Genomic DNA, 22083 nt, shown 5'->3' on the forward strand with positions numbered 1-22083 from the left:
GCTCATCTCTATCCAGAAACACAACTCTCCGTGTCCAACCAGTGTACTTTTTGATGGGAATGTGTTGTCTTAGCTCATGGGTGAAAACAGGTCCAGGAGAACCTCTGCATAGGTAAGAATGCAACTGTGATGTTTTGCACGTATGTTGCATGTGTGTATGTGCTTGCAGACAGGAGAGAAAGAGAGAGCCAGAGGACAATGAGACAGAGATGGAGGTGGAAGAGTTTGGTATTAATAGCATGAGATTCAGCCCTTATGACCACATGCCCTGCTGCTGAAGAGGGATAGAAGATAGAACTCCATAAATCCTGAAAGTTTCCATTCTGTGCTTTGTGGACAATTTAAACGCTTTTCCAGCGGTATCTTTGATTGTATACTTTTTTTTCTTTCAAGCCAGTTTCCTAATCCTCACATTTCATGTTATTTCATTGGAACAAGTCAGATTAGAGAAAATAGAAGTGGTTTTTTGAAACATTTTCTATTTTAGCAGATCTGAAATAAAATTTTCCCAATGAGTAATGGAGATGTGTAGACTGTACTCCCCTTAATATAATTTAACATCAGCAAAAGTCCACTCCTTTTGTGTTGGTCTCTCTCTTTTGGAGTTATTCTGTCTTATTCTACCCTGCCACCCTGCTGACTGTTTCATCCATACCCTTTCTGACAGTGACAGTGGCTCAGAGGGAATCTCTGTTGGGTTTTGCCCCTTTGGAAACTCAGGACTTCATTTTTAATCATTATTCACTTTTATCTTATAAAATATAAGAATTCATAAATTTTTAATACTGGAGGAAACTTTAGAGAGAACTTCTATTCCAGGCCTTCTCTTTAGGGATAAGAGGATCAAGGTCCAGAACTTCGAAGGGACTCCTAATCTTGGAGCTAGAACGAATGGCAAAATTGAACACAGGCCTCTTACTTCCCAGTCCTGTGTTCTTTCCAGGCTGTAACACAAGGAAAAGCTGCCGATGGTGCCTGGAAAAGGGATGTTCAAAAGTATGACTCACATGAGCTTTGGGAAGTGCCATTGTATTTATTTTAAGTGTGGGAATAATGAAGAATGAACTGGTGAGACTGTTGAAGAAATTGTCTCAAGCTTATAGAGAAAGATAGAAAGCTTTCAATGCATTTAAGGGATTAAGTTGTCACATCGAGAGCTGAGTAACAGCAACCAAATATGATTTTAAAATAAATAAACCAATCAAGCCTTTTCTGAGCTGGGCCAGGGTATTGGGGAAGGTGGCCTGTGGCTGGGGAGGAAGATCAGTGAGGTTCACTGGTCATTGGAGTGCAGCATGCCCCTGTGGTCACTCACTTCCGTGGTCATGGAACATGGACGTTGTGATGCGAAAGGGTTTCAGCTGCAGGCCTTATAAACCAGTCCTCAGTGCCTGTAAACTAGGAGACCTGTGTATCAAAAGAATGTGGGAGATACACTCCCTACGAGTTGCTTAGATGCCTTTTTAAAGAGCTCCAGCCCAACTGCGCTTTAATCTCTGATATGAGAATGATACCTAGACCTACCACAGGCACCACATTCAGCTTCAGGGCCACCCACGAGCTGCAGTGAAATGTCAGATAGCAGGCAGATCTCAGCAGCAGGCCTGGGAGCCACTTCGTTCCAGCAGCCTTAACCTGTTGCTCATTCTAAGTAATGAGTCAGCACAGCCCGTGCCTCCAGAGTACTTCCTACCCACCAGGCCCTGTTGCGACGCTTTATGTAGAGTAAGGTCATTTCACCCTCCCTACTGCCCTATTAGGCACGAACTGTCATTATTCCCTTTTCATAGATGAGGAAACTGAGGCACAGAGGGCTGAAGTGACTCACCAGAGGTCACACAGATTGAATGCAGCGCAGCTGGGATTTACACACGGGTCTCTCTGATTCCTGAGCCCACACTCTTATCTCCCACAACACGCTGTCTCTGGTATCCACTCTGCAGACACTTCCTGCCTAGAATGCACCGTCCTATACGGTCACCAGGAGGCCCTTGCGATGTGGCTATAGTGTCACATGTTGAAATAATATTTCGCATCATTGGGTTCAATAGACTCTATTATTAAAATTAATTTCATCTGTTCCTTTTGACTTTAAAAAAAATGTGGCTACTAGAAATTCTAACTTCCACCTGTGGCTTGCATTTTATTTCTAGTGGAGACTGCAAGCCTGGGAGATGCCAAGCCGTACGTGGCACAGAGCAGCCTGAGAGGCGGCCATGGAAGGCGCGCTGCAGCCAGGACAGGGTGGCTGTGGGCGGCTGGCACCGTGCCAGGCAGAAAGGTCACTCTCCCGATACTGCTAAGAGATGGAGTGAATCGAAACCAACATTTCCCAGAGAGTACTTTGCAGGATATGAATAGCAAAACCAAATAGTCTGTTAGTAAAATACAGGCCTTGGGATGTTCAGCGTCTTATACTACTTCAAATACGTTAAATATTTTCTCAAGTTATTTCAAGTGTCCCTCAGTTTCCTCATTTCTGAAATGAAGATAATAGTTCCGACCATATCGGGTTGCTTTGAGGAATAATCAAGTTAATCCATATGAAGTGCTTAAGAGAGTGCCTGACACAGAGAAAAGCACTGAACAAACGTTGGCCAGTATGATTATAGCCTATAGTCATTGCTGCTATCACACTTAGTTGAAGGAGCTACAGAATGGAGAATGAAAAGGACATAGAAGGGCTTTGGGGGGTAGTGCACCCAGCTCTCACTCCGAAGTCAGCAAATTTAACTCCCCAGGTAGCTGGAGGCACCCACCCCCTTACAAGGTAGGGAGGGGACCCTCAGACACCTTCCGCTGCCCACCACCACCCCTTAAAAGCCAAGAAGCTTCTCAGTTGTTGCCTTCCACACACACGCCCTTCTCTCCCTGAGAGGGAAGCCCATCCACACATCCCACCTGCGTCTTGTTATAGTTCCAGTGATGGTGCTGTCCCCATCACTTGCCTCTTAACTTGGCAAAGATCCCGTAAGTTTGGCAATCACGCGATTCAACACATGTAAACTGGTTTCTTTCCTGCAAGATTTCTCAGGGCTCTTAAAATGCTAATGTGAATGGAGAAAGTTCCAGATGTGCATGCTGTGTTAAGTGCTTTTGCAAAGTTAATTGATTTGTTTTTGGAACTATCTTATGGGACTAATGTTCCATAAACCACTCTCATGGAAACATTGTTTATAAAGGTTCAGGCGAGCCCAAAGTGAGTCTTAGCCGCAATCTCTTCTGCCACCACTCTTTGTATTTATTTACTGTCAGCACTGTGCATGTAGCACTACTTGACACTGGGCACATCACTTAAAAAAAAAAAAAAAAAAAAAAAAAAAAAAAAAAAAAACAGCTCACACTATTGTTTGTTTGGTTGATTTTTGTTGAGACAGGGTGTCCCTATGTTGCACATGCTGGTCTTGAACTCCTAGCCTCAAGCATTCCTCCTGCCTTCACCTCCTAAATTTCTGGGATTACAGGAGGAGCCACTGCACCCCATCAAAGATTCTTTCTAAAACAAAATTGTTTCGTTTGAGAATGTCAATATACTAATTTATAAAGAGCAGATGTTTTGCATGCTACAAGTAAAACAATACCACTAATAATTATTATTACGTTAAATATGTAATGGACCTGTCCTCTGTGCCATGCCCTGCTTTAAAGGGCATTTTATGTATTATCTCTTTTAATCTCCACAGTTACTCTTTGCAGTATGCTGTTACTACCATCATTTTACAGATGAAGAAACTGAGGCTTTAAAGCAGGAAATGACACAAGAAAGGGCAACTAGAGTAGCTTTAGGGGAGGAATGGGAACCAGGGTTGGCCTGGCTCCGAATCCAAGTGGAAAACCACAGATGATTCCTGTGCAGACTTCCTTCTCTGTGTCAAGCTTGGGTGGAGCAGAAAGGGGTCTCGCCTTGCTCCTGAATCCTCCCTTTGGTCCTGTGCTCTGTAAAGTCACAAGGTAGCCCAGCGCCTTGAGGAAATTCAGTTAAATTTTGATAAACCTTACAAAATAGAGAGCAATAATTAACTTCCCAACTGTTAATGTTAACATTCAGATCTCCTCGGCCTAACCCCATTTGGTGGGAAACACTTCAGTGAGTAACCACTGAATAACGAGGCCTGGCTGCTATTTGCTGAAATAATCCCAGTTATTTAGTAACATACTGTGCATTTTATTGTATTGCAATGTGAAATGAAGCTCATTTAAAACATTTTTACCAATAAATCAGCAGATGTTAAAGTTTTCTGCTGTGAGGTTTCTTAAAATAAGGATACTATCTTAAATTTTTATAATCCTTTTTTTGAAAGATTGGACCCACGTTTTGTTCTTGTTTTGTCATTGCTGTTGTTTATTTCAACTTATCTAGCCCAGTACTTGGCACAAAATCGATGCTCCAGGAGTGAATTTTTTAAAAATTTAACTTCTAATTTATAAGAAATTCTCTATATGCTTTCTTATTTAATTAACAAAATAGCCATAAGATGGAAGCAAGTATTTATATGCCCACTTAAAGGTCAGGAAACTGAGGCCCAGAGAAGTGACTCAGAAAAGATCCTTCATATGGGATAGTAGGGTGAAGACCAGCCCTCAGCACTTCTGGTTTTGTAGTTCCTCCTCTTTTCACAGTATTAAAAAGTTGGGTGCCAGAAATGCAATCAGGCACACTCTGTGCTGATTTGCCCCACTAGGAGTACACAGCTCATGGCTTTGAAATTGTTACTGTAAGCCAGAAAATTGTTTTTAAGCACACTTAGTCACTCTACCTTAAATGGTTCCTTTTAGTTCCAACTCACTTTATGACTTTATGACTGGCACAAAAACAGAAAAACATGATAACGATATTTATTCATATGCATTAGGCACTGTGCTAGCACTTTGCATGCATGATCTCCAATTATTCCTCAAAGCCACTCTATGAAATAGGTACTGTTCTTACTCCACATTGTAAGTGGGAGGACGGAGGGTGAGCAAGAGTCAGTTATTTGCCCAAGGTCAAATAGGACTTAAATCAGGCCTCCCTCCCTTCATTGCACGAGTTTTTCAAACATTGGCTGTTTGTGGCAGTGTAAGCGTGACTACTTCCCTTTTGTGAGCATCGACGCCAAAGTAGTTGCAAAAGCCAATATTAACTTATGTCCTTGTAATAAAATGTTAGAACTGTAATACCTATGATGTGGCGATAGGAAACATACAGTTGCCAGTTAGAGCTTTTCTAAACGTGTCTAAATTTATTTAGATGCATATATGAGGATTCAGATTGCTAAGTATTACACTTTTCTTCTAATGCAAACATGCATTTACTACTTGGAGGCATCAATATGCTATTTTAGGATGTGAGCTAAGCCAGGTTCTTCATAAGCTATTTAATTAAGTAAACATGATTAATTTTTGAGGAACCCTCAAAGAAGAAGAAACATGAAAAAATGATGTCCTGTTTCGAAGTGTCTTATTTGAATTTCAAGAAGAAGCAAGAAAATGGTGAAACCACTTTGGAAAACAATTTGGCAGCTCCTCAAAATGTTATACATAGAGTTACTGTATGACCTAGCAACTCTACTGCTATGTATATACACAAGAAGAACAAAAATATATTCACCCAAAACCTTGTACATGAATGTTCATAGCAGCGATGTTCTTATTCAGTTGGGTTGAATGTCCACCCAAATGTCCACCAACTGATGAATGGATAAACATTATGTGGTATATCCATATAATAGAATATTTAACAGTAACAAGTAATGGAATACAGATGCATGCTACAACATAGACAAACCTTGAAAACATTGTGCTAAGTGAAAGAAGCCAGTCACAGAAGGCCACATATTGTATGACTACTTACATGACATTATCAGAATAGGCAAATTCATAAATACAACAATATAGGTTAGCGATTGCCAGGGGCTGAGGAAAGGGGAGAATGGAATGGCTGCTAATGGGATTTCTCCTTGGGATTATGAAAATATTCTAAAGTTAGATGGTGGCCATGATTGTGGAACTCTGTGAATATCCTGAAAACCACCGAACTTTATACTTTGAAAATTGTATGGTATATAAATAATCTTAATCTATGATTAAAAATTAATCATGGCCAGGCGCGGTGGCTCAAGCTTGTAATCCCAGCACTTTGGGAGGCCGAGGCGGGCGGATCACGAGGTCAGGAGATCGAGACCACGGTGAAACCCCGTCTCTACTAAAAATACAAAACAAATTAGCCGGGCGTGGTGGCGGGCGCCTGTAGTCCCAGCTACTCGGAGACGCTGAGGCAGGAGAATGGCGTGAACCCGGGAGGCGGAGCTTGCAGTGAGCCGAGATTGCGCCACTGCACTCCAGCCTGGGTGACAGAGCGAGATTCCGTCTCAAAAAAAAAAAAAAAAAATTAATCATAAATGTAAAACTATGTACGAGGAAAAAATGAAGAGCAAGAATACACAGACCATTTTTACAGTGCTTTCCAGGACAGTGAAATTTTATTATGTAGCCCATTCTGATTAAACTGTAAGCAAAGTGACTTTGCAAATTCCTGAAACACTAGCCTCTATTCCTCCTTTAGCATTATACTAAAAGCTCACAAAAGAGGAATGTGGATCACTTTCTGTTTATCCTAACACTGTGTACTCCGTTGGTGAAAACTATTCTGTTATTACAATTCTATTCAGAAGCAAGAGAGTTGAGTGGGTATATAAGATATAGTGTCTATTTTTAATGCTATTTTTAATGAGAAATTCAAAGTTCCTTGCTAAAATGGTTAATGTGATAGAAATTAGTTGGACTAATTAGGTGAATAAATATGATTCTAGCTCATTAGGAGAAAAAGGTCAGATTGATAAAAGACTGAGGAGCATTCTGTTTTAGAAGACATTGCTTTTGATCCTGAAGAAATAATTTGGGTTTTATATTTTCATGCCACCTAAAGTATGCTGAATTATTTCTTTGATACATAGATTACTTGTGGGTGAAATATCCTCCAGAAATATTACAATTACATGAGTTGTTTGCTGGTAGAAATTGTAGCCTTTTTCTGATTAATGCCTTCATTTCTTTGATTTTATTTATAAGTATACTTTGTTTCCAATTATGGCCTTGATTCATCTGCAGGTTTTCTTGTGCCCAAGTCCTCTCTGATGATTCTGATAGTACATTTGTTTTTCCCCTTAGTGGTCAAAAAAAAAAAAAAAAAAAAAAAAAAGAATTCCATACAACATTTCCTGAGTGTTGTTCTCACTGCAGTACTCTTCTTTAAGTAAATCCAATAAATAAAATCATGATATTTACAGAAAACATTAAGGATTATTTACTTTTCACAAACTTAGTGATATAGTTTTTCTTTTTTAAACAGCTTTATTGAAGTATAAGTCTCATACGTATTATTCACCCATTTAAACTGTATGATTTAATGATTCTTTGGTATATCCACAGATATGTATAATCATCATTTCAGTCAATTTTAGGATATTTTTATCACTTGAGAAAAAGAATCTATACTTTTTAGCTAACCACACTCCCATCTCCCCACTCCATCTCTATCCAAAATGCTTGAGACTAGAATTCTTTCAGATTTTGGATTTTTTTGGATTTTAGGATGCTTGCATATACATAGTGAGACATCTTGAGCATAGGACCCAAGTCTAAAGATATATCTTTACACCTCATACACATAGGCTGAAGGCAATTTTATTCAATAGTTTTATTAATTGTGTACATGAAATAAAGTCTGTGTTAAATACTTATGTGTGGAATTTTCCACTTGGTGGTGTCATGTCAGCATTTAAAAAGTTTTGAATTTTGGAGCATTTTGGATTTGGGGTTTTCAGATAAGGGATGCCCAACTTGTACTACTCTACTTTCTGTCTCTGTAGATTTCCCGGTTTTAGACATTTCCTATGACTGGAGTCCTTTGATGTGTGGTCTTTTGTGACTGGCTTCTTTAACTTTCCTGGTAGAATAAAGTCCATCGAAGTGTTTTATAGTGATAAAAAAGCCAATTTATAAGGAAGATATAATAATTATAAACATGTATGCACCTGATAACAGAACACCAAAATACATGAAGCAAAAACTGACAGAAATGGAGGGAGAAATAGACAATTCAACAACAATAATTGGAAACTTCAGCACCCCACTTTCAATAATGGGTAGAGCAGCCAGGCAGAAGATTGACAAGGAAGTAGAAAAGGTGCCCAACACTATAAACCAACTACTAAGAGATATCTACTGGACACGTTACCCCACAAACAGCAGAGTATTCTGAAGTGAACATGAAACATTCTCCAGCATGCACCAGATGCAAGAACACAAAACAAATTTCAATACATTTAAAAGGATAAAAGTAATACAAAACATATTTGCTGATCACAGCGTATCAAAGTTAGAAATCGATTACAGAGAAAAAATGAGAAGCTCAAAACTACGTGGAAATTAAACAGCACACTCCTAAACGAACAATGATTCAAAGGAGAAAGCAGAAAATATTTTGAGATGAATGAAAATGAAGACTCAATGTACCAAAACATGGGATGGTGCTAAAGTAGGGCTTAGAAGAAACTTGATAGCTGTAAATACTTCTATGAAGAAAGAAGAAAGGTCTCAAAGCAATAAACTAACCTTCTACTTTAAGACAACAGAAAGAAAAGAGCAAGTTAAAACTAAAGCAAGCAGAAGAAAAGAAATCGAGATTAGAGCAGAAATCAACAAATGAGAAATAGAAAACTAATAGAGACTTTAAATCTTCTAAAATGCTTAACACTTTACTTACTATAATAAATCAAATTATAATATTTACAGAAGATATTAAGCAAGGATTATTTTTCACAGTATAAGTGACATACTTTCTTAATGTATTAAAAAAATTTAATTTTCAACATAGCTTCCATACACCTGTTGTAAAAAGCAAAAATCTTCATGAAAATATCCACCAGGCACTGTCTTTTTCTCTATTCATATTTACTTTGGAAGCTGTTCACCAAATCATGAGCTCATTTCAAACCATAGCTGTTGAGAAAGCTCACCTAATCGAAAGAGCACAGTTTCAGGAATTGAGCAAATCTACGACTGATTCCTTGTACCTCCACTTCCTGCAATGTGACTTTGAATAAGTTGCTAATTTCTTTGAGACTTATTTTCCTCATCAGAAAAATAGAGGTAATTTTCTCACTTTGAATGGAGTAAGTAAGATAACATACATAAAAGAGCCGAATTCAATGCCTGGTACATAGTAGGTGCTTGATTAATATCTAGTCTACATTCATTTGATGATTTAACAATTGATTTGGTCCTGGTATGCATATATTGAAAGCTAATATATGTATACGAATGCCAGTTGGTAGACATGCAATACCCATTGGCATTGCTATACATATATGAGTGTTCTTGAAAGAAAAACTAGAAGAATCTGATGTTACATCTTATGTACCATGTTTTTGCCTAGTGATGTTATCTATAACTGGACTGCATAAAACTTGTTTGACAGTTTGGACAGGTTTTACTATAGTAGTCCTCCCTTATCCTTAGGGTATATGTTCCAAGATCCCCAGTGGATGCCTAAAACCACACATAGTACCGAACCTGATTGCCATCAGCCAGAAAGTTTCTGTTCCTGTCTTCCAACCACAAATTTTTTTTTTTTTTTTTTTTTTTTTTTGAGACGGAGTCTCGCTCTGTCGCCCAGGCTGGAGTGCAGTGGCGCGATCTCGGCTCACTGCAAGCTCCGCCTCCTGGGTTCACGCCATTCTCCTGCCTCAGCCCCCCGAGTAGCTGGGACTACAGGCGCCCGCCACGACGCCCGGCTAATTTTTTGTATTTTTAGTAGAGACGGGGTTTCACCGTGGTCTCGATCTCCTGACCTCGTGATCCGCCCGCCTCGGCCTCCCAAAGTGCTGGGATTACAAGCGTGAGCCACCGCGCCCGGCCCCAACCACAAATTTAATGCCTTTCCATCTTAAATAAACTGATGGTGCACTGTATCCGTAACTTTTGCAGTTTGAGGTGCGACAGCAAAACTAACACCAGCTTCTTTTCATTCTTCACAATTTCACAGAGGGAAGCTTTGTTCTTACCACAGACCTTAACAACCTCAGCATGCAACTTTTTTTTTTTTTTCTTTGCTTATTAAGTTGAGAACTTTCACCTTTTCGCTTGAAGGAAGCACTTTACGGCTTCTCTTTGGCTTAATCCGAATTACCAGCATCACTACTCTTGCACTGTGAGGCCGTCATTAAGTAAAATAAGGATTCCTTAAACACAACACTGCAATACCTTGACAGTCGACCTGATCACCGGAATGGCTACTAGGTGACAAGGTGGGGTGTGTATACCGGGTAGATAGCTACCTTAAAGGATGATTTCCAGCCCCAGGCAGGATGGGGCAGGACAGTGCCAGAGTCCATCACACTGCTCAGAACGGTATGCAATTTAAAGGTTATGAATTGTTTATTTCTGGAATTTTCCATTTAATATTTTAGGACTGAGGTGACTGCAGGTAACTGAAACCAAGGGAACTGAAACCATGAAAAAGGGGGGACCACTGTATTTTAATAATGACTAAAACACTCGGGCAAAATGCGCATCCTGGCCTAAACTGATTCTTTTAGCAACTGGTTATAATGGTGAAATATTTAGGCCCTTCTAATATGAAACCACTTACAATTTAACTGTTTTTAATTTTTATTTTTACCTTTGGTATTGATGTGACAAATTCTATTGCTTATGTGTTAGGTAAGCGTACTTCTTCATTGTACAATTCTGTTGCCTATTTTAGACCACAAACTGGTGGCATTAAAGCACATTTATGATCTGATTGTCAAGTGATTAAATTCTGTTTTTACTCAAAGTGTATTTTGGCAGGCACTTTAATGCTTATTCTGTTTATTGCATAGTTGATGATGCAAAAATTCTGTATTTTCATCAGCAATATAAACTTCAAGCCAAGCTGGAAACTAGTGATTCTCAAAATTTCAGTGTTAATATCAGTCACCTGGGGATCTAGTTAAGTTTAGATTCAGGCCTGGGGTGGGGCCAAAGAATCTGCATTTTAACAAGCCTCTAGTTGTCATTTTTGCTGGTCCATGGACCCTACTCTGAGCAGCAAGACTGTGGGGAACCCAAGAAGAGGCCTAGGTGTGAGCTGGAAATGAGTAGAGCTAATCCGACATCATAAATCATGGTCCCAGCTGCCTGTGCAGACTCTCGGAATTTCATTTGTTTCTTTAACTGAGCCCTGGAGTAAGTTAATTAAAAATTCAGAGACATTGAATTGCTGTGATTCTATTCTTATATTTTAAGTATTGAAATGATCTAATGTAATAAAATACCTGGTTGTGCATTTTTTACAGTTCCTTTGTATCATCTGTTAGCCTGTCCACCTCTCAGACCTCTTTGTATTAGAACTCATTGAATAGCATGAGTGATATATATGAAACATTTCCTTTTTTTTTTTTTTTTTTTGTTTGAGACAGAGTATCCCTTTGTCTCACCCAGGCTGGAGTGCAGTAATGCGATCTAAGCTCACGTCAGGCTCTGCCTCCTGGGTTCAAGCAATTCTCGTGCCTCAGCCTCCTGAGTAGTTGGGATTACAGACGTGCACTACCGTGCCTGGCTAATTTTTGTATTTTTGGTAAGGACAGGGTTTCGCCACGTTGGCCAGTCTGGTCTCAAACTCCTGGTCTCATGAAATTCACCTGCCTCGGCCTCCCAAAGTGCTGGGATTACAGGCATGAGCCACCGTGCCCAGCCTCCATTTAAGTTTTTTAGAGCTCTGTAGCTACATTACTGGCCCTTACTATATCTATGGCAAATAACAGTGAGCGTCAGATTCCTTGAATCAATCCCAGCAAAGCTTTTGTTAACAAATGAATAAGAATCACATGCAATTGTGTCCCTTAAGCTCGGGCCTGATTTTCTAATACCGTAAGTGAGCAAGTATGAAAGCTTCCCAGGGAAGCTAACCTCAAATCCTTAGTCACTTGGGTGGGAGTACGGATTGAGGTGCATCTGTAGAGTCCACGGTATGGAGGACTTGTTTTTGTATGTAATTTGACCACAGAGGCATCAATTTAAAATGTGTCAAATTAAATTCTTAATATAAAATAGATGTGGCTTGAAATGCAATGCATACCATCTGATTTGTTACAGAACACAAAAATAGGCACAGTAAAGACAAGAAGAAAACCAGAGCAAGAAAATGGGGAGAAAGGATTAACCTGGCTGATGACGTGGCAGCATTAAACAGCGGCTTAGCGACAGAGGCATTTTCTGCTTATGGTAATAAGACGGACAACGCAAGAGAAAAGAGGACCCACAGAAGGACAAAACGTTTTTTATCCTATCCACGGTTTGTAGAAGTCTTGGTGGTGGCAGACAACAGAATGGTTTCATACCATGGAGAAAACCTTCAACACTATATTTTAACTTTAATGTCAATTGTAAGTACATTCAAACGAAGGTGATTTATGAGGTCTCTAAATGTGCCATTGGGGAATGGGTTTCCACTCAGTGCTTTGGAGGACCGTTCAGAACTGGCATTTCAGCCATTCAGGCAAGTGACTGAAGAGAACATAAGATTATTTGTTGGTTGACTTTTTAAACTGACAACAGTGGTTATCAATATGGAGTGTTTATTCTGTGTTAGACAATGTGCTTCTTACTTAAAAGGTATAATTTTGAATCCTTCTGGCAACCCTGCCAGGTGAGATTATCAATCATGCCCATTTTATAGATAAGAAAACTGAGTCTCAGAGGAGTTAGGTCACTTGCCCATGGTCAGGTAAAGCTAATAAATCACTTGGACACTGCCTCTGGCCTTTAGCCTGTCCAGTTCCCGAAACCAGTGCTTTTTGCCTCACTTAGGAACCTTGCACAGCCAGTTGTGGATATTCCGTAGTATTAGGGAGGCTGGTTGTGAACTATAGTCACCTGTGGAACTTCTAAAAATAGCTTCTTCCCCGGGATTCTAATTAAGTAGCCGGGGGAGTGAGGCGTAGGAGGCTTTCATTCTATTTTTCTACTCCCATTTTGAATTAAAACCGCAGTAAATTTGCATGATTTTTAAAAAATCAGAACCAAAGACTATTGTTAAAAAATAAGTATCATTCTCTATGCAGACTTCCAGGCCCCTTCCCAGAGGCAGCCACTGTTGAAAGTTTTTGTATATGTTTCTAACAAGCAGTGCCAAATAGAAATATAATGCAAACCACATATTTAATTTCAAATGTATTTAAATTTTTAAAAAAATTTTTTCCTAATTTTAAATTTTCATGTAGCCACATTAAGAAAAAGTGTTTAAGAAAATGGCCAGGTGCAGTCACTCATGCCTGTAATCCCAACACTTTAGGAGGCTGAGGTGGGACAATCTCTTGAGGCCCGGAGTTTAAGACCAGGCTGGGCATTATAGCAAGACCTGGTCTCTATTTAAAAAAAAAAAAAAAAATTAGCCAGGTGTAGTGGCATATACCTATAGTAGGCTCAGGTGCTCGGGAGCTGTGAGGCTACAGTGAGCCTTGATTGCGCCACTGCACATCAGCCTTGGCGACAGAGTGAGACCCTGCCTCAAAAAAAAAACAGGGAAACATAAACAGGTAAAATTAATTTTAGCAATATGTTTTATATCAAATATTATTTTAAAAATTATTGATGAGATATTTCACTTTTTTTATACTAAGGCTTCAAAATCCAGTGTGTTTTACACCCTCAGCATACCTCAATTTAAGCTAGCCACATACCAGTGCTCACTAGCCACATAGGATGAGTGGCCACTGTTGGGCAGTGCAACTCTAGGTATTTCTTATGCAAACATGTTTGCATATACAGCTTCTTTTCAAACAGGAGGCATTTTCACATACTGTATTACACTATTTTTTTGAACGATTCGAGGTGGTTCCAGAAAAGCCCATATAGACCTCCTCTTACTCATTTTCAGCCGTAGCATAACTTTTCTTTTAATAGATGAGCCCTAATTTACCTGAACTAAAACTTATTTTTAATAAATCCCCCAGATGAATGTGAAAAGCAATCCTGTTTGGGCATAGCTTTAGGGTTTCTTCTTCCCCCCTTGTGGACTGTGGTACTCCTTGCCTTTTTGTTCACTGCTGTGACCCATTTCCCTCTGCGCCCCCCAACCCTGCCTGGCCTCCATGCCCCTCTCACCCCTACATGCTGCTCAGTCCCAGATACCCCAGCCCTCTCATGCCTATGATGGAAGGGAACGTCTAATCAGGCCCTGCACGTATGCACAGCCTCATTTTCACCTCTTAATTTCGGATCTATCATAAGAATTGTGATTATGAACATGGACTTTGGGTCAAACTGTCCTAGGTTGAGAGTTCTGGCTCTGCTGCTCACCAGTGTGTAGCCTCAGACAAGTGACTTAATTTCTCTGAGTGACTTAGTTTCCTCGTTTGTTGAACAGAAATTTTAATAGTACCCAGCCCAGAGTTTTGCTGTATAGAGACTAAATGCATGTGTGTATGTAGTTTTCAGCCCAGAGTTTTGCTGTATAGAGACTAAATGCATGTGTCTATGTAGTTTTCAGCTCAGAGTTTTGCTGTATAGAGACTAAATGCATGTGTCTATGTAGTTTTCAGCCAGTTCACAGTAAGCATTTAGTAAATGTTAGCTCCTATAATTAATTATAATACTGCAAAAATAAAAACCCCACCAGGTTAACAAGGTTGTCAAGGACACAATGGGTGGCAAACATTAAAGAACAGCAGTGTTGGCTAACATGCACCCAATGTGAGATTCTACAAGTTGGCAATTTAGGACTTCAGATGAGAGGAAAGAGCTTGATGGAAAATTAATATCCAGTCTTTTGGTACAGAGAACTGTTAAGTCACGTGGCAATGCAATGTCAGAGGAATTTAAACTTGTTTGAATTCACTGTTATCTAAAACTGTGATCTATGAATTTTACGAAGAGACTTTACAAAAAGGATTGTTGAGTGAATGAAAAATTCACAACCACAAAATGCATATGTTGCAAGAAACGTAAAAAAGAGGTGGAGCCCAACGTAAGACGTGACTTGCTTATTGCTTACACGGAGTTCACAATTAACTTTGAAAAATTTATCTCGGTTGCAGGTAGCCTCTATCTATAAAGACCCAAGTATTGGAAATTTAATTAATATTGTTATTGTGAACTTAATTGTGATTCATAATGAACAGGTAATAAAGTTTTTTTCTTTTTTCTTCTATCTGTATCCGAAATGGCATATCTAATTGGTATTGATACAATAGATTAACCATAATTCTTCTCTGTATTTAGGATGGGCCTTCCATATCTTTTAATGCTCAGACAACATTAAAAAACTTTTGCCAGTGGCAGCATTCGAAGAACAGTCCAGGTGGAATCCATCATGATACTGCTGTTCTCTTAACAAGGTATATGGATTTCTTATTCCTCAGATCTTTCAGTCTCAGGTCAAGTTGATGGGGTGTGGTCATGCATTCCTAATAGTCAGCTGCTAGTGGAGGGTTTCTTAGCTTAGGCACTGTTGACATTTCGGGCTGGATAATTCTTTCTGTGCATTGCAAGATGTTTAGCAACATCCCTGGCCTCTGCTCACTACGTATTAGTAGTACTCCCTCCTCTCAGTTGTGACAACCATCAATGTCTCCAGACATTGCCACTGTCCCCCGTGGGGAGGGCAGAATCACCTTGGTTGAGAACCATGAACCTATAGATGCCAAGTGAGGAATAAAAGTGTTAGGCAGACCTGAAAATAAATGCCTTATATAACAGGCGAGGGCAGCTGCTATTCAGATGGACCTGGCGTTGCCATGTAGTATATGGGTTCAGTGTTGCCAGCTTCTGTAATTTTGCAAAAGCCAGAAAAATGAATTTTTTTAAAATGTGAAACCTCCCAATTTTTCTATGGTAGCTACTATCTCAAAATGTTAAAACACTGTAGCAACAAAGAGGCGTGCTGGCTTAATTGTGCCTCCCACCTCCTGCCATCTCGATTGTAGTTATGAGCACGTCCTCTTAAATGGAAGTAAAACAAAGGTATCTTGCACCTTCTCAGGAATGTTCTCAAAGAGTCTTTACAAAACTAGTATCATTTACTCCAGGGTATTGGGAAAATCCTGGTTGGAGAGATTTCTTACTGCTCTGTGACCACCCTGACCACAGAAGAAAACTTCTAAATGTAGTAGTTTATAATTCTTAAATCAACAATTCGAAAAATTTTTTGAGTTTTGAAACTCTGGTCTTATGAATTTGCTTTTTTTAACCCCCACCCCAAAGTGTGTACTGTTGTGAATGCCTAGATGACCCTAAAGTATTTACTTGTATTGACATTTACTCTTTGATGTCATCAAGGCCTAAGTCTGCTTTGCTTTCAGACAGGATATCTGCAGAGCTCACGACAAATGTGATACCTTAGGTGAGTTCTCTGTGTGTATCTTCTATGGCTAAAACAGTTTACTACATGTTTGTATTTTAAGCCACAATTGCTTTTTAGAGTAAATCCTTGTTGGTTTTTTTCCTTCTAATAGGCCTGGCTGAACTGGGAACCATTTGTGATCCCTACAGAAGCTGTTCTATTAGTGAAGATAGTGGATTGAGTACAGCTTTTACGATCGCCCATGAGCTGGGCCATGTGTGAGTTTCCTTTCAGTAATTTCATTTAATTCGGAGTGACCTAAACCTTTTATTTCTTCGCATCAGTGAGCATTTACTTGACTTTCGAGGGTGTAAGAGACTTCCCGAGTCATAGTAGAGTTGCAGGGTTGAAGAGCTTTGAACCTAATTGGGTGAAATGACTTTGACTTCCAAAGGTTGAGTAAATGCAGTGCACTGTCTTCAGCCACAGCTTGTGTGTATCTTCAGTTTAACTGCTCAAGTTTAAACATAAGGTCTAATATTCTCCCTTCCTACTGGGAACTGAAGAAATGGGGTCTTTCCATTCCTTCTACTGAAGCAGAGGATATATTAGCTTAGAGAACTTTCCTGATTTAACACCTTTGTCTAGGAGGGTCCCCCACCATTACTGTGGCCCCCAAGATTTTTACAAATCCAGACCATTCCTGATTCTAGTTATACACAGCTCTAATTCTGATATTTAGCACCTGGGAACAGTAATATCCCTTTTTTCAGGAAAGAGAATGAACAAAGATAGAAAGAAGGAATCATTTCCTAATTATGGTCACTAAGTGGCCATTATGAAATGGCCTTTCCCTTTTGTTTTTTAGAGATAGAGCACGGTTAGAACATGGGGCAAAGCACTGCAAATTTATGAAATTATTCTGAGTTTTGATCTGCATTGTTTTCTTTCTAGGATGATTAAATTACTTATACTATCTATTTTGAAATAATTTTCTGAACGGATATTAATAGATCAATTTGTGTGGCAAATGATAACTTTACTTAGAGCTAACATCATTTATTAAACAAGATTTTCATTCATACATTTAAGGTCCCCTATGTGCAGTGTAGTGTACGAGGCACAGAGCGAGATGCATAGGCACAGGTGTCTCCAATTTAGCTCAATATATAACAGGTATATTTTTAAACTAGTACCTTTCAAACATATTTTAAGAGCACACCCCTTTTCTTTTCTCCAGAGGAAATACAGTCAGATGCCTCATATTTAGAACATAAAAGAGGTATGGCTTTCAGTTAAGCATTTGTAGCAGGCCCAACCTACTTAGTCAGCATCCTCTCTATCCTTGTGGTTTCTCAGGCACCTTTGTGAAACTCAAGGAAGCCTTGAAGAGAATTCTCATTCCAGCTTCCCCATCTTAGTGGCTGTGGGACTTGATCAAGTAATTAAAGTTTTCTATGGCTCAGTTTTCTCATCTGCAAAATGCAGATAATAACAGTACGGGTGTAGAATTCCTTATCCAAATGCTTGGGACTAGAAGTGTTTTGGATTTTGGATTGTCTCAGATTTTTGCAGTATTTGCCTATACATAATGAGATATCTTGGGGATGGGACTTAAGTTTAAGCAAGAAATTTATGTTTCATATATACCTTATGCACATTGCCTAGAAGTAATTTTATATGATATTTTTAAATAATTTTATGCATGAAACAAAGTTTGTGTTACGCATTTGTGTGTGGAATTTTCCACTGGTGTCAGGTTGGCACTCAAAAAGTTTTGGATTTTGGAGGATTTTGGATTTGGGGTTTTGAGATTAGGGATGTTCAACCTGTACTATTCGTTGGGTAAAATAAGTGATTAAATGAAATAAGGCATCTAAAGCATTTAGCACATTTTCCCGTGTATTGTGAATGCTGAAAAGTTGTGGTTATTATTGTTCGTAAGTGTCCAATAAGCATTTATTATTATTTAACTCTTGCAGTGAGCAAATGTGAGTAACATTTGAATGAAAATAAATTTTCAGCTTATTTACATGATGAAATAAACTTGACTTTATCAAGTAATTGTGGGAGTGGGGAATAAACATCATCTGGGGATGGGAAATAAACGCCGCTATAAAAAAACCTCTAAGATTTGAATGCCTTGCTTGTTTTAAGTTTGTTGATGCAGGTATTGCATTGATTATGCATCAGGGAACTGGAAACCAAGGCATTCATTCTTTTAAGAAAATAGATTGTTAAGCATAAGAGTCTTACGTTTTAAGAACTATTTCTAAGTTCAACTAAGATCGAGTTTTTCTGTCTGTATTGGCAACTATTAAGAGGTATAAACTTTAAAGAAAAAGGGAGAATGTGATAAATTAATGGAATAGACTCCATAGACTTTTATTCCAACTTTTATATGATGCAAGTCTACATGCTTCTGTCTGACTCACTTATTTCTGTAATCAGGATGAACTAGTGAGGGGAATTTCTCCCTCAATGCTAAATTAATTACATGCGTCAATTTTGTGATTGGGGATAGTCATCCAGAGAGAAGGAAGGTGACCTTTTTGAGGTTGTCGCCCAGTGGATAATTGCCTGAGCTGAGAATGGCATGTGGGTCACAGAATTGTTGTTTCTGGATTTAGGAAATACTTCCTATTTTTTTCCACTCCTTCTGGCTAAGCCAAGAATGGCAAGTATGTGTTCATGCTGCTGCATTCCCTTCCAGGCCCATAAGGACATTGGCAATCCTTCATAGCCTTCTCACAGGCGGAACCTGGATTAATTTAAGAACCCCTCACGCTTGTAATCCCAGCACTTTGGGAGGCCGAGGCGGGCGGATCACGAGGTCAGGAGATCGAGACCACGGTGAAACCCCGTCTCTACTAAAAAAGACAAAAAATTAGCCGGGCGTGGTGGCGGGCGCCTGTAGTCCCAGCTACTCGGAGAGGCTGAGGCAGGAGAATGGCGTGAACCCGGGAGGCGGAGCTTGCAGTGAGCCGAGATGGCGCCACTGCACGCCAGCCTGGGCGACAGAGCGAGACTCCGTCTCAAAAAAAAAAAAAAAAAAAAAAAGAAAAAGAAAAAAGAAGAACCCTTTTGTGCCTGGCTTTTCAGGAAGCCAGTACCAATCAATTGGTGTTGGCATGAAGCATGAAACTATTTGCCATCTCTGAGTTACGCCAGTAGAATTGGCATGCCTCTGGTTTCCATGCATACCTCTACCTTTCATGGGTTTTATTGTGCACAAACTTTGCATGCCTTTAGAATGATATACCTACGCAGGTATATAATTTGTCACCTTGATCCAAAAAGGGGAAGATGCCAAGACCCATAGTGAGCCTCTTATTAGAAAGCTCTTGGCTTCAGTTTTTGACACTTCCCTGACTCTTTATATTCATGTTATCATAAGCTGCCAAATTCTTGACTCTATAAATTGCCCTTTAACAGCTTATTAGGAATTCCAACTACTGTATTCTAGCACCAACTACAGCATATTCAGAGCCTCTGCAATTCCTAAAAGTACACTTAAACCAAATACATGGGCCAGCCCACATCTTTTAAAATACATTTTATGCATTTACACTTCGTATTAAGTTGGGTGAGAATTATATTTTAATCTACACTCTATCTTGAATTGTCTTACATTTTGTTCTGCTTACCAGGGTTCAGATTCTTATCCAAAATGCAGTTAAATTTTTTTCTCTTAGATAGATGCATTCCTGAAGCAATTAGAACAGCATGATCCCTTGGTGTTTATTGACATTCTCATCATTGTCTCATTGGCTTTAGGTTTAACATGCCTCATGATGACAACAACAAATGTAAAGAAGAAGGAGTTAAGAGTCCCCAGCATGTCATGGCTCCAACACTGAACTTCTACACCAACCCCTGGATGTGGTCAAAGTGTAGTCGAAAATATATCACTGAGTTTTTAGAGTAAGACTTGAACATTCTTTTAGCACAAACGTCTAGTGCTTGGCCTACATGTAGTGAACTAATTGGGGGAAAGACAATATAAAGTCAAACATTCCTTTTGAATTATTTTTGTTGACATTCCTTGGAGAAGGCAAAAAAGAAAAAAAAAAAAAGAGAGAATGCTCTCTGACATCTGTGTAGTTCATATCCTTGACAGAGTTTAGAAGATTACAGACTGAGCTAAAGAAAAGGTTGGAGTCTTAAAGAGGATATGGAAATGGTGCTTCATTTTGGGTAAAGTTTTGAGATTTGTTCAGACATTGGGAGAGGGACTATGAATGTGATTTCTTAATGAAGGCCACAGATATTTAGGCACTTCTAATTTGGTAATTTTGGCCTGAAAAGGGGTGGGGTAGTGAGATGATCCCAAAGCAGATTCCGTGGATGAGTGGAAATTACAGCAGCTCCCACACTGTTGAATTGAGGACATTCTCTCTCTGCGTCACTCTTCCTCTCCCCCTCTTCCCTCTCCCTTTTCTCTTTTTTCCAATTTCCTTTCTTTTCTTGTTTTGTTTTTTAAGCTTCCTGCTAGGCTGCTCAAAGATCCAATTACATTATACAATGCCCCTGTGTCACAGATTTATTGCTCTTCTCGCTCAGAAGTATGAAAGGTTAAGTGATTGTCCCAGAGTCACTGGGTGTATATTTCTGCAACCACAGGGAAGAGGAGGCTTTATTAATCAGAACTCAATGGGTGTGAATTTTCCGGGTGAGGTGTTTGCTGAAAACGGAAAGAACCAGACGGTTGCTGTTTTTCTTTTTAACCAGATGGTGTAAGGTGTTTTCTTTCCATGAGTCATTGATTCGCTCACGCATCCCTTCAGCAAACATTTACTAATCACCTGTTGTCATGAACAGGGCCCTGTGCTTCGATGAAAAAGACACTATCTTTGCCCTTAGAAAGCTTACAGTCTATTGGGAAAGATAGTCAAACATAAGCAGATAATTGCTGTGAAGTGTGATCAACGTTGTAACAGGTGTATATTTCCTACTGGCTATGTTGTATTCATTGCATGTGGTTCTACAAAGTAAACAGCAAAAATGTAACTTCAGTATCTGGATTTAATCTTGAATATAAAGAATAAAGCACATGTTAAAAAGTAACTGTCGGCCGGGCGCGGTGGCTCACGCCTGTAATCCCAGCACTTTGGGAGGCCGAGGCCGGTGGATCACGAGGTCAGGAGATCGAGACCATCCTGGCTAACATGGTGAAACCCTGTCTCTACTAAAAATACAAAAAAAAAATTAGTCAGGCGTGGTGGCAGGCGCCTGTAGTCCCAGCTACTTGAGAGGCTGAGGCAGGAGAATGCCGTGAACCCGGGAGGCGGAGCTTGCAGTGAGCTGAGATCGCACCACTGCACTCCAGGCTGGGTGACAGAGCGAGACTCCGTCTCAAAAAAAAAAAAAAAGTACCTGTCCTCTCTACCATTACGTTGGTGGGGTGGCCTTTACTGTTACCTGGAGGAGACCTCGACAGCCACCATTCTCACCATCTGTGTTTTTCTGTGTGTTTCCCTAGCACTGGTTATGGTGAGTGTTTGCTTAACGAACCTGAATCCAGACCCTACCCTTTGCCTGTCCAACTGCCAGGCATCCTTTACAACGTGAATAAACAATGTGAACTGATTTTTGGACCAGGTTCTCAGGTGTGCCCATATATGGTAAGTGTAGGAGGGTCACTTCTGCTCTCATCTACTGATTCTGCACTTCTTTTTATTCATAGCTTTCCTTTGGATTCTAACTCAAATATAAACTACCCAAGGAAAAGCTGAGAGTAAAATTGCATATTAGGGATCATAATAATTATGAGGATG

At 39.6% G+C, this 22083-nt stretch overlaps 1 protein-coding gene across 2 annotated transcripts in view; it reads left to right on the forward strand.

The window, feature by feature from the left end:
- ADAMTS9 (ADAM metallopeptidase with thrombospondin type 1 motif 9) overlaps nucleotides 1–22083 on the forward strand; it is a 180608-nt gene that overhangs the window by 17587 nt on the left and 140938 nt on the right. Inside the window, exons 4-10 of one of the 2 annotated variants that reach the window (XM_055259173.2) lie at nucleotides 12121–12410; nucleotides 15063–15146; nucleotides 15247–15362; nucleotides 16326–16366; nucleotides 16479–16584; nucleotides 20084–20230; nucleotides 21789–21930. In XM_055259173.2, the coding sequence (XP_055115148.2) occupies nucleotides 12121–12410; nucleotides 15063–15146; nucleotides 15247–15362; nucleotides 16326–16366; nucleotides 16479–16584; nucleotides 20084–20230; nucleotides 21789–21930 (926 nt within the window). The remainder of the gene's footprint in view (nucleotides 1–12120; nucleotides 12411–15062; nucleotides 15147–15246; nucleotides 15363–16325; nucleotides 16367–16478; nucleotides 16585–20083; nucleotides 20231–21788; nucleotides 21931–22083) is intronic. The other variant, XM_063630783.1, reaches the window with a different exon arrangement.

The sequence above is a fragment of the Symphalangus syndactylus genome, chromosome 21 (assembly GCF_028878055.3).
Source record: "Symphalangus syndactylus isolate Jambi chromosome 21, NHGRI_mSymSyn1-v2.1_pri, whole genome shotgun sequence".
NCBI lineage: Eukaryota > Metazoa > Chordata > Mammalia > Primates > Hylobatidae > Symphalangus > Symphalangus syndactylus.